The sequence below is a fragment of the Xiphophorus maculatus genome, chromosome 12 (assembly GCF_002775205.1).
Source record: "Xiphophorus maculatus strain JP 163 A chromosome 12, X_maculatus-5.0-male, whole genome shotgun sequence".
NCBI classification, from domain to species: Eukaryota; Metazoa; Chordata; class Actinopteri; order Cyprinodontiformes; family Poeciliidae; genus Xiphophorus; species Xiphophorus maculatus.
Window position 1 is genome coordinate 9,596,742 of NC_036454.1, and position 13,388 is coordinate 9,610,129.

Below are 13,388 nucleotides of genomic sequence, written 5' to 3' on the forward strand. Positions count from 1 at the left end.
ATTTCCTCTTGTGATTAACTTGGATGAAGTATATAGTGGGAATACCTGCAGAATGTGAAGTAATGTGGGAACCTCTGATAGAAAAAAGAAAAGAAACTCCTGATATTTTTGGCTGAACAGCTTAATCTATGAACGTTTTTGGCAGTTTAAAATATATTTAAAAAAAACAATATCTGGATTTTAAAATATAAAACAATGTTGTGGTTTGTTTAACAAAGCTAAGAACTGCAACACATTGCAGTCTTTATGCATACATTACATGATTAAAAATGTAAAATTGTAATTTGCCATTTGCAATTATGCGTTTGATGTTCCACAACAAGCACCACAATATAGTGCGATACAGAATACATAATATTAATATCGAATGATCTTCCCATTTAAACTTCTTTTGAATAAAGTGCAGAGGAAGGGAGGTTGGTGGAAGCGCTAATGGCAGGAATAAACCTAGGCAATGGGATACAGTCCTAATGTTATGTAGTGTTTGTAAAGTAGGTTTTTGGTCAAATAAGTAGGTACTATAGAGCCCCGTTTGTGAGATTGTATGTTGATAGAGCAACATAGCCTATTCAATTTAGATTTTTAATCACATACTTCAATAAATACCAGAAAACAAAGTGATACAATCAAAAGTTGTTAATGTCCATCATTGATAGAACAGCTCAGAGAAGAAGAAAACTGTGTGAACAGTCACACATAAGTTCATTTTTAGCCTTTATATACTGGTGGACAATACCTATTTATAATTAACTCTGTTTAAGAGTTTTAAAAGAGACATTAAACAATGAATCATCACAGGCTGTTTGAGGATTCACTTTCACAGAGTCTTATGGTGCCTGGTGGAGGGGGACTAAGAGAAAAATAGATTTTTTTTTTTTTTTTACGTACTGAAATTGTAGAACTGCACCAGGACACTATCTTTCAGAGAAAACCTAAAACACTGACATTTTCATTTTATATTTAGTCTTTATACAGGCAAGATGTGCTGAGCACACATGCCCTTTTTCGGTTTGACTCCTCTTCACATTTCTGCACACCGGGGAACTCACCCGTTCATATTAGCCTCTGTGATTCTCCAGTGAGGTTGTTAGCTGGGGTTTAAGTGCTTTGCTCAAGGGAACATTGGTGTTAAGTGTTGGCCATGTTCAATATTTATACAGCTGGAAAAAGGAGCAAGTGATGCTGCTTAAGCTGAATGCAAAGCTTAATGGATGTTCGAGAGGCACTGAACCAGTAGTTGACGGCTACTTGAAAGGAAGCTAATTTTGGCACCATTGCTACTGCTACTAACTTCTAAATAGGCATTGTTTAAAAAAATCTTATATGTAATGACATAATACAAATGGAAACAAAACACCAGCTTGCTAGAAACAAAATAGTATTTTCTCCCTTCTATTGTAATCTGAGAAATAAAGTGTATTTTGCTGCTCTAATACAATGAAAGTAAAGTATTCTTTTTATATTTAACACCACAATAAGAGTTTAATTTTGACTATGAAGAACTACAAACAATTGCTTAGGGCAATTAGTAATAAAACTAGTAATTTAGATAAAAATTAACAAGTCAGGGCACCACTTGATTATCATGAAAATAATAGCAAAATAATTCAGTCTGGTATTTTCTGTAAATATCTGACTGATAAGGCTTTGAGGTTCTGCCGATATCTAGTTGTGATTGGGCGGGAGGCAAAGTATACCCTGAACAAGTCACCAGTGCATCACAGGGTAACACAGAGGTACACAGGACAAACTACCCTGCTTGTACACACCCACACTCGCACACACACACCAAAGGACAATTTAGAGACAAATTAACCTCAAACAAAGAAAAGACTCTTGCATATTTTGTAGACCAAATACATAATCAGAAAATGCAATAAAATCTATTGCACAGGTCAAAGATATTATTCAAATCTATTTTTTTGCATTTAGCATTCATATAGCATTTAGACAGTAATACTGCTTTAATTTGGGTTATAAGAAATTGTTTCATCAATAATTGAGAGTCCAGGTGATTCTTTTATAGCTGATCTTAATGTTGCTGTAAAAGTGGAAATACTGAACAAAAGCTAATTACACTTTTCCACTGTGCAACACAACCCATTACCGCTGACATTTTACACCAGGTGGAAGCCATTGTGACAGTAGGCCGGAGTGCAGGGATGTCAGGCAGTTTGGCCAATATGCTTCCTGGGACTGTCAGAGCACATGAAAAAAGGAGAGAAAATCAAAGCTCCTTTTTTCCTCTTTCCTTTTTAACAATTAGGCCTCAGCTTTGACCTGGACCTGTCACTGGCTCAACACAGAATGCATAATCAGAAACAACTGAACAGAGAGGCCTAAAGGTTAGGGCACAAAGCAGGTCGATTTGTTTAGTGTATTGCTCTAAAGAGAGAACTCTGTGGTCACATCAAGCTGCAACAGCCTCTGAGGTTAGAAATATGGACCCTGAAATATCTTTAACTCTTTTTGTGAGGCACCAGAGAATTCTTCCACAGGTTGAAAAATAGTTGCATGACGTCAAACACCATGTGAAAGGATTGGCGTGTTAGACTAGAACCGCTGAATCATACAGATAAAAAAATATCTTTTAAAAGGTGTAAGTGATTACATTTTGGTTAAATTACCTCAAAAGTCATTACTTACTTTTGAAGTAATTCCCCAGATTGCAGAATTTTCTTTATTTGTAACAGGCTCACATGCCATCAACAAACACTTGTCAGTAAAAATTGCAGTCAATAGGGACAATAATGTTAATAAACGTGGAGAACATTCTGAAATAGTCCCACTTTACCTCCTAACAACAATGAAATTAGATCAGGCAGGAGCCCAGGAGTCAGAGCGGGTCAGATACAAGATCAAATGTCCATCTCCCCTGTGGAGCTTTGTAAGCACCACATCAGCACCACTTTTCACCACCAGCTAATACACCTAATGGACCTCACCATATAAAGTCTTCATTCCCTTGTGACCCTGTGTGTGTGAGTGAGTGTGTGAAAGAAGCAGCGAGCACAGTGGAATGGGACAAAGAGGAAATATAAAGGGCACTAATTAGACTGTCTCTAAGCTGTTCTTGTTGTAATTTAACTCCTTAATGTAATTTTAATGCTATTGTGACATAAATGTTTCCTGATTTTGGCACTTAAAACAGTTAAGACAAAGTAAACAAATGTAGTAAAAGGCAGCGAGGTTAAATTCTAACATTACTATAAAGTAAAGTTCCTCACTGAAGATTTGTGTAGCAAACATTACCCTTTGGGACCAAAAAATGTAAATTTTAAAGAATAATTTTTACCCCAATGGACCGTCACATCAGCAGCAATGGCTCTAATTATCTCCTATAATGACAGGGATACTTTATGCTGTATTAATAACAAATAAATCAGAAATGTATGTTTTTTTGTGGGGTGAAACAGTAAAACAATCCATCCATTCTGTTTAAAGGGCAATGACTTTCTGTTTATCTTTTCTTTTGTACAGATGTCAGCTTTTAGAAAATAAAACAACACTGCATTGCAAAAGTATTACTCCCCCTTGAACACCTTCACTCATTTAAAACGTTATAGCCATCTATTTTAAGAATATTTTGTGTACAGATCAACACACAGTAGGTGTAATTGTGCAGGAGTGACAGTAAGAAACCCACATGGAAGTCTACAGGAGGTCTCATCTATAATTTGCCAAAAAGGTTGCATGGTAAAGGTATGGAAGATGGCGCTCCAGTTAGTTGGGACCTATTTGTTTTCTGTCAAGACAGTATGTGTGAAGTACAAACATAGTGGTAGTGGCCGTATCATGTTGTCAGTATGGTCTTCTGCAGATGGAGTTAAATAAAGGGCAGTTCTGAAAGAAAACCAGTTAAAGCTGCACAACACTTGAAAGTGGGAAGGAGGTTCACCTTGCAACAGGACAACAACATAAACAGCCAGAGATAAAATGGTTTAGATCAAAACACATTCCCATGTTGGAGTTCTCCAGTTAAGGTCCATATGAGCCATAAAGAACCTGTGACAGGACTTGAAAACTAATCTCCACATTTGCTCTACATCCAATCTAGCTGAGCTACTTCATATGAACATGCTGCACTATTATGAATATTTACAGTGCTGTGAACAAATATGTATCCCCTTCCCAGATGCTGTGTGGTTTTGCTTTTTTCATAATGAAATGTTTCAGATCATTAAACAAGCTTTAATTTCAGGAATTGATCAAATAATATAAAAAAGCAGTTTTCTTTCATTAAAGGAGAAAACTATTTTAAAAACTTGTCCTTTGAGATTTCTCTAGCCAGACCATAATACTCCGAGACACATGGCATCAAGAACCCGAAGCAACATCTTAAGCACAGCAGGCTTCACTTTCCTCAGGTCAGAGGTCAGGATTCAACAAAACAAAAAGAGACTGGGCCACAACGAAATCACTGGAAGGGTTCCGAAAAATCTCTCATGAATAACAAAAAATGTCACAATTATTTAGACAAAAAAGTGAAAAAGATTACATAAAGCCCATTGTATATCTCGAGATCAATCTATTCTAAATTTGTTATGTAAATGTTGAGAAAAACTATTTTTATCTTCTTAAGTTGTTGATTTTTTTTTTGTCAGAAGGTTTACAGTTGGAAGAGGAAGGAAACAAAAGAAGAGGATTGCCCTGAGCACCATTTTATCAATAACCAACAACACCTACTGACAGTTTAATTGGCTGAAAGCAGGTGATTTTTTTAAATTGTCTGTCTAATTTAGATAATTTAAATTAGACAGAATACAAGATCGAATTACTCTAAATATGTATTGAAAGGAGATTTTAAAACTGTAACCTAAATTATTAATTAAAAATCAATATTAATGTACAGACTCTCCAATTTGCTTTCAGTTTTTAATTTTTCTCACAATTTTTCAAATCACAGTGATAAACCTCACAATGAAACAAATGTTTCCTTATCTGCTGCAGTAAAATAACCTGTCACACATAACTGAAATCTCTGCCAATCTTCAGAATCTAAACGTCTTATTACTTCCTTCTTTCACCACTTTGTCCTTGTGCCTCCTTCCTTTTTCCCTCCTTACGTCCTGCGCTTTGCTTTATTTCTCTTTCAGCCTCACTAATTTGCAATTGATTAGCTGTCCTCTCTCAGTCCTGCGCACTGCTCCTCCCTCGCCGTCTCTCCTCCCCACCCACCCGTCCTGTCCTCTCTTCCATCTACGAGTCAATTTCTCTTTAACGAGCCTCGGTACATTTCTCTCCCCTGGGCACTAGAGCCCTTCTGTGTAAATAAAACAGGGAGCAGAGCCAAAAAAAATCAATGGGCCTATTACCCTTAGAAAATGCTAAACAAGCAATATTAGTGACTCTCTTGGAAGTGGTGGCTGATTGCCTTAATACCTGCCCGCCAAAGAAACACCTCCGTCTCTTCTATCCATTCATCTGCACAATAATCCGCATGCTTTCTAATACACACTCACGCAGTAATACTCTGGCATGCTGGAGCAAGAGTCAAAATAATTTGCTTCCAAAGCTCACACACACACACGCAACCGCATGATGCATGAACCCACAGACTGCTGGCAGAAATTAGGGATTCGCTCTCCTGACAGAAATCATTCGGCACCACACAGAGCTGCAGGCCACGTTTTACCGCTTCTCATTTTGTCTGTCTTGTCCATGCAAACACAACAACACACCGCAGCACGTGCAGCGTGCACAAACAGCAGCAGGCGGCCGGGATTTATAGTAGACACCCCATATTTCATCCGACAACTATGATTAGTGTGCCAGTGAAAAAGCTGCATGCGTGTATTTGTGTGTGTGTGCACGCTGAGGCAGGAGTAAACACGAAAAGCAAAACGCATACGCACCCAGTGTGCACAGATTCACAAATAGTGAATGCAAAACTGAATAAACATCTAAAGTGTGCCTGCAGACAAACACATTCATGAAAACATCCACACTGTGTAAACATGTGCGGTAAGTAAGGGCTGTTAAACACTCACACACACACACGCGCACCCCCACACAGAAAGCAAAGTAAACAGGCTGTATAGTTACAGAAGGACACACACAGACAGCAAGACAAAGGCCAAGCATTTATCACGTCTTCTCAAACCGACACACACACACACACATACACACTATTTGTGCAGAGATGAATGTGTGGCTGGTTAGCTGTGGTCCATTTATTGTGGCAGCTGATGTGTGGTTAACACAGACATTTATGCTAATGACCCTTCGTGTTAAAGTAAAAAAAAAAAAAGCAGCAGTAATGCAAAGGCTCGTTAAAGGCCAAATCCTTATTGGCTGCAGTCATTTTTCAGCCCATTATCTTGTTCAATTAAACTGATGAAATTCTTATTCACATGTGAAATGTCTCACCAAGTGACCAAACAAGACTAAATGAAATACCCCTTCTTTGTTAAAGAATATTTCTGCTTTTTTAAGTATTTTTGTTACTTTTGGTTCTATAAATCTAACAAATTTCACTCCACTTTTAGAAAGAGCTCACGGTTTGTTTTTACACTTAAAGATGAAATGCAGAATTATGCTGGCTGAAACCCTCTAGAAATAATGTAGTATACAGTTTTGCTGTGTGTGTGTGTGTGTGATTTTTTTTTAAATTAACCCCAGAGGAATAACCACACTTTGGTCTCACATTGTATATTTGTTTAAAATCGCGAAACAATGGGAAAAATGCAATACAGCTGTAGCTCAGAATACAAGACAATGAAACTTCCAAGTCCTTAATTCCACCAGATTTATTTCAAGCAAGATTAAAACATTATTCTAATAATGGAGAGTTAGATCCTTTTTGTTCTTTTATCGTTCTTTGCTCTTAATCTCATCTTCCCATTCTCAACAATTTTTTTCACTTAACCATAGAGACAGAGGATGTTAGCAGTACATGTTATGCCAGCAGATTGTGTAAAATTTCAATTCAGTTCTCTTCTTTTCAATGAACTGGTTCAGTGTAAATCCTCTCATTCACCAACTCACATGTTAACACTCGACCCCTCCTTCCACTTTCTACCTGTAAACAAAGCAACTCATATCCCTGTACTGAAGCCGTAGCGGATGAATTAAATTTTTTCGCAGTTAATTATATTTATGACCTATACAGGTAATATTAACTAGTTTCTCAAATCACATTTATAAATCTAATATTTTGAGAGGACTTTTCTGTCACCTTTTTTATTGTGCAATGTCATTATAGAACTTGCCACAAACACGTCTGCATTCCAAAGTGCAAATTAACAAATGAAATCATAAATAATGAGCTACTGCCCAACATATTCTAGACTGTAACAGTTGCATCTGTAGGAAATGTGAGCCTCTTAAAAAAAGTTTCAAATAACTCTCCAGGGGAGAAAACTTCTCACACATCCAGTTTATGTGAAAATATTTACTGCATTTTTATTGCAGGTTATCTCTAATGTGTGACTAAAATAAACATTTTCATATACTCCCTATTTGGACCAGTTGATTCTAATAAAATACAAGACATTATAATCCCTGATCCAAATAATATGACTCGGAGTAACTTCCTACATTATTTAATGCTTTTCTAACATCCTGTAGGCTCATAACGAAGAGGTCTTTCAGAAAAACAACAAGTTCATCCAGATCACAGTCCAAATTCATGCAAAACGCATTGGCTTCAAGATGAAGTTGGTGCAAGTCTTTTTTCTTTTTTTTTATTTATTTCCCAACTGGATGCTTTTCTTTACTTTGTTTCAGAGTTGCCAAACATCTTACATTTCATGAATCTATACTGGTTTGTTGGCAAATTTGTGGTCCTTTTTTTATTCGTGAATTCAAAAGTTCAGTTTAAATGTATCACGTTTCCACAGTGATCAGATTTAGAAAACAAAAACTGCAAGAATGATGAGAATAATTCTGTTGTTTCCCTAATGATTTTCTAGTCTTTAAATCCAAGAGTCTTTACCTGTTTGACATTTGCGTAATCTGTGCAGGCAACATGTACAGGTGCAAGCATCCACTCATTACTTCCAACATAAATCTGCAAACCTGACTAGTAGAAAAGTAAATATCTGACATCTTGAGACACAGGTCAGAGCTTCTAAGGCAAATCTATTTGGCCCAAGACATTTTGGGCATATTAAATGTTAGAAATGTCTGAAAATCTAAATATTTTTCTGTGAGGTCATTTTCTTTTCCCTATTCTTATGAAGACCTTTAAAATAGAGAAATAAACTTCCCCAGACATTTTAGAACTACATATGAATCCTGTAATGTGGAACAGTTTTCTGCACAAGTGTCATCAAATATTAAAAATGAAGATAAAGCAACAACAGGTAATAAAACATAACATGCAATCAAAAGTGCCATTAAACTCACTATAATAGTTTGCATAAAAGCTCAACCATTTTATAAATTCTCCCAAAACGTGAGGACAATCCGTCACTTTTATTTGTGTCATTTCAGGTATTTTGGTATATTATTAGTATCTACACATGTACAACTAAATTTGCATGGATCTCACTGTCATGCACGTTTCTCTGACACCAACTAAAAGGCTGTTTGATTCTGCTTTATTCTTGCATTTAAAAAACAAGACATCTTACCTGCTTGTGCATCTCGATGTTAAGCCCGTATGACATTTCATAATACTGGAAAAAAAAAAAAAAAAAAACGAGATGAAAGCAAGGTCATTCTCTTTCTTGTGGCATATGCTCTAGTCAGAACACAAGCTGCAGTCAGGCTCACCATTACATAGTGTCGCTGCATCTCAGTTTTCTCACTGGCCAGTTTCTCACATTCCAGTTTCAGACTAGTGGAAAAAATTAAGAAAAAAGGTTACATTAGTGTGAGAATTAAACTCCATTAACCAAAACAGAGGGACTTAAATTAGTGTTTTGTAACTCTGAATTGGTGTCTGCAAAGAAAAATGTGCAAATCTGAATCTACAATCAATCTTAAAAAGAGGAAAAACAAAAATGCAACAAAACGAGCCGTGTGGCTCACCACAGCTTTCTGCTGCAGACGTAGGCCCTTACTCAGCAGGTGCATAGGAGTAATTACTGAATCAATGGACACACACACACACACAGACCTCATCACATATTCTTACAGTGTGAGAGGAAGCCAAAACTGCATCATCAACAAGAAAGTAACCTTATAATGAGGATCCATTTTACAAAAAAGGTTAACTCTTTTAAATGTTTCAGCTTATGGGAAGGCTTCTATTTACAGCCACAAAAATCTTTTAAGTGGCAGCTGATGAGATGATCATCAGGTGTGCGATAATGTTAAAATACAAAACAGGTAAACATCACTTTCTTTGAATGAAACTTTAAGGAGTTGAACTTTACTATAAAACCAGTCAACCAGGTTCCTATACGTTTTCCATTTCAAAACTTAATACACTTTCACACTCAAGTTATCAGGATTCTGAATCATTGTTTAGGCCATTTCTAAAGTAAAAATACAAAAAAGGCTGGCAAAATGGTCTGGGATGGATGGGTTCAATGGTATTTTTTTATACTTATCCAGATTTGGAAAATGCTTAACTCCAATTCTAAACTAGTCCAAACTTCCAAAGACTAGTTGGGAACACTGATCCAAAACAGAAATAAAACACGAATCAGGACAAAGATTTTTAGTTTTCTGATTTCCAAGCTGATCCACCCTTACTCTCTGTTTTCTTCCAAACCAACCCCCCATGTTGAAACCGTTTGATGTGGGCGGCTGCAGCATTAAGCATGCAGCTTATTATCCTCGGTTCAGCCCGTTCAAGCCCCAGGATTGACCAGAAAACTGGACCCCTGGTTCATCTCCCCAAGAGACTGGGTAACAATTACAAGGTGGCCAGAAGTGGGCGATTATTATGCATTGGTGTCGTGCTTTATGGTCCTGCCCTGCGGCGACGTATTTCACACTTCATCATGTCGAGTAAAGCAGTATTTCACACCACTTGCACTTGCAGGGAGAGACGTGCAGACGAAAGTCAATGGGGTTTACCTGTGGTTAGTCACTGGTAATGGACAGAGCAAAGACAAACGGGGGATACGGTACAGCACCAGAGTACGAATGAGCTCTGCATAGACTGCTGGAAGAGAGCACATCTCATTTTAAGATGCTAAAAGCAGCCATACTAAGGTTGTTTTAATTATCTATCGTAACCTGAACCAAAACCTATTTTCTGTCTGGTATTTCATGTCATTGCATCATGTATTTCTCAGACACTTTGGTCATATTGCACGAGTCATGCATGACTGCATGGCGTAAAGCATTATCAAACTTTTCTGACCCCGAAACTTACTTAATATGAACAAGTCAGGCATAATATTATGACCAGTGAAGTTAATAGCATAGATCATCTCTTCATCTTGTGTTATATTAGGAAGGAGCTAATTGATTTTCTCCTCAAAGTCTGAATTTTAAACAAAGAAAACATGAAATTTTGGGATATTGATAGTTATTATTATTAACCATACATTTTTTTCACTCTGTCTTTTTTTTGTCAATACTCTTGTGAGCTTTAGCACCTCAGCTCACAATCTACATCAGGTGTAGGCGTGAAGGACATGGAGACAACAACTGGCCAAATATAGCACTGACGAGTAGAGCGTGAATGTTTGAGATTTAAAATAATATATACTGGATAATATTGCATTCAAACAGTCTATTGTGATTGGCAATATTGCACAGACTAACATTGAAAATATAACTGTGATTTGCACTAGAAGTAGAAAAAGAGTAGAAGTTGGAAAGTGGTGAGATTGTGATGGCTTGGTCAGCGGCTCCAGAAAGTTTTTCAAGGGGTGGCCAGAAGGGGGCAACTGGTAATTCGGTGTGATGCACCAAAATGGCACATCAAAATATATATTTAGTGTCATTATACTGTGATAATATGTGTGGGGTTTATTGCAACATGGCTTTCAATAAATGAGATTAGTTCCTTGAAACTAATCTTTTCAGTCCTACATTGAGATGAATAAAAAAAAATAAAAAAAATTGCATAACAGAATTCTTATTTAGAAGATGATCGGTTGGTCATTCTCCATAACTGCGGCTTCTATGAGGTGTTCACGCTTAGCAGTGGTCGCTATCTATGGAAATTGCTCCAAGGAAGGAAGGGAAACTGCCAACATAGTGTAAGAGGTCTGTGTAGTCCAAAGTGACAGATGAACTACTGTTGCTCAAATTGGTGTCACAGGGTGTCAGAATACACAGTAGATCATAGTTTTGGGCGTCTGTATGGGATTCCATAGACCAGTCATGCTGGTCAAAAGGTCATATGATCTAAATTTTACATAGAAAAGTGAAAAAAACAGGTTTCTTTAACTCAAACAGCAACAGCACTTTTATTTTTGATAATAAAAAAAGAAATCATTTTCTTTACATTTTAATCGATAGTTTTATTTCTTTTTGTCTGTTTACTCAGTTCAGTTCCAAAAAGAGCAGAGAGGCGAGACTGTTTCCTGCCTTATTTCTAGACTCTCACCTGTGATATTGGGCTTGCAGGAACTGAAATTCCTCTTTGATCCGGTCACAGGACTCGGTGACGGTGAACTTGAACGGCTGCCCCGGCTGGTGTGGCACCTCAACCCGAAATCAAAGAGCGTGTGAGGAAGAGGGGGGGGGGAGAGAGCAAGAACTGAGCCACCAAAGTTCAGTGTCATGACACAACGTGCAGGACTGGAGCTTTTTTATTTTTTCTTTCTTTTCTTTTTGACAATGGACCACTGTGATCGCACTCAGTCTCCTCACACTTTAACCCGCGGATACACACTCACACAGACACAAACAGCTCCAGAAATCTGGACAATGAGCTCAATTGTTAAAGTGGCCGCGCAGTGGCACGGAAACTGTATCTAAACTGATTACGCATCAGACGCGCTGCAGTTAATCTGCGCTGTTTTGACACTTTCTGCTTCTGTTCTCTACTTACCGGATGCCGTGCCGGGGGGTACATCTTGCTCAGATCTCGAATCATTAAAAAGGCGTCGTAAAGTTCATCCACAAGAAGAAGAAAAAAATACAGCAAAAGAAAGAAATGCGTGAGGTGCTTTTTCTCCCGTGCGTAAAGGGTCAGTCAGTAGCCGCTGAGCGGGCTGAGAGCAGGTCCTGTAAAAAGTAGAAGCATCCTTTGACAACAAAAACAAGGCAGATAATTATTCTCCTCCTTCCCTGTCCATAAAACTCAAAGAATTCCCTTCAAACTAACAGAAATCTTCTATTTTCCTCTTTTTTCCCTACGGAGCCTCAACTTTTGGCGCATCGTGGCACAGCTCATCCACAGCTAAGCAGCTCAGGTTACTCCCCGTTGTCGCGTATTGATCAGTAGATCTCCAACCTCCTTTTACGCTTCACATCCGAGCGAGAGACCACCTCACCAACCAACTGTACCAGCCTGTGACGCCAAATTTAGCAGCAGCCAGTCGTGCGGGCGCAATTACATATTCACAACATTTACTGGAGCACGCACACCGTGACGTCGGGACGTGTAGTTTAATTCATATTAGTCGATAATAAGCCCTACAGATGTGAATGTGCCGTGAAGAACTACAACTTCCCGGCTCCTACGCAAAGCCCCCCGCCCCACCCCCACACCTCCCATAAAGCCAATGATGTGTGGTCTGAAGGAGGAGCGGTGATTAAACACAGCCAATGACGAAAAAAAAAGTGAGCACTGCGCCGCATCCTTCTGTCTGTCATCCACACGCTGTCCAATCACATCCCGACAAGATGCGAGTTATGCGGACCCCCACGTGGGGGGCTCATTCTGGAGAAAAGGCTGTGACAGGGATTGATCTGAAAACTATCTGTTGGCTTATGTTTTTTATAGACAATTTAAACCACAAGTGACCATATGGCCTGGAGATGCCTGATGGTGCTCCTTATCCCCCCTGTTGTTTTGCTGAATCGCCCGTTTAATTGCTTGATATTCTGTCCACAGATTGCACCTGTAACCTGGCAATTAAATTCTCATTCAGCTTCCTCATCTCAGTCTGCTTGATTGGTATAAATCACGTAGAGCGCAGGAGGAAAAGAGGCTGTATTTACTCACATTCGAAGAATTATTGTTGCTGAAAGATGGTTTAAGGTTCCATTGTAATTATTTTACTCTGTGGAAAATACAGACATAAAACCCATGTGGTTAAAATATATTCACATAAAATGTTAGTGTTTGTTTTTAAAGATCATAATCTGTCTTTGTCATGCTCTAGAAGAAGATGTGATCAATGAAGCAGTAAACTAGCATATAGCTTGTAATAAAGACAAGTTCTAAGCAAAATTTTAAACTAATGTGACATCATGCAACAAATATTCAATTCTTAAAAAAACATTTTGTCACATTACAGCCACAAATGTCAATGTGTTGAGATTTTATGCTATATAAACCCAAACTGGCCAATACATAATGTGGAAGA

The 13,388-nt window shown here is 38.0% G+C and overlaps 1 protein-coding gene across 3 annotated transcripts in view; it reads right to left on the reverse strand.

Annotated features, from left to right (window-relative positions):
• The window catches only part of LOC102227775 (transducin-like enhancer protein 4), a 39,936-nt gene extending 27,467 nt beyond the window's left edge, over window positions 1-12,469 (reverse strand). For 2 of the 3 annotated variants that reach the window (XM_005800972.2, XM_023342970.1), the window contains exons 1-4: window positions 11,906-12,469; window positions 11,459-11,556; window positions 8,719-8,782; window positions 8,577-8,621 (exon numbers count right to left, since the gene is read on the reverse strand). In XM_005800972.2, the coding sequence (XP_005801029.1) occupies window positions 8,577-8,621; window positions 8,719-8,782; window positions 11,459-11,556; window positions 11,906-11,950 (252 nt within the window). In that variant the 5' untranslated portion in view covers window positions 11,951-12,469. The remainder of the gene's footprint in view (window positions 1-8,576; window positions 8,622-8,718; window positions 8,783-11,458; window positions 11,557-11,905) is intronic. The other variant, XM_023342971.1, reaches the window with a different exon arrangement.
• Between the last annotated feature and the right edge of the window lie 919 nt (window positions 12,470-13,388).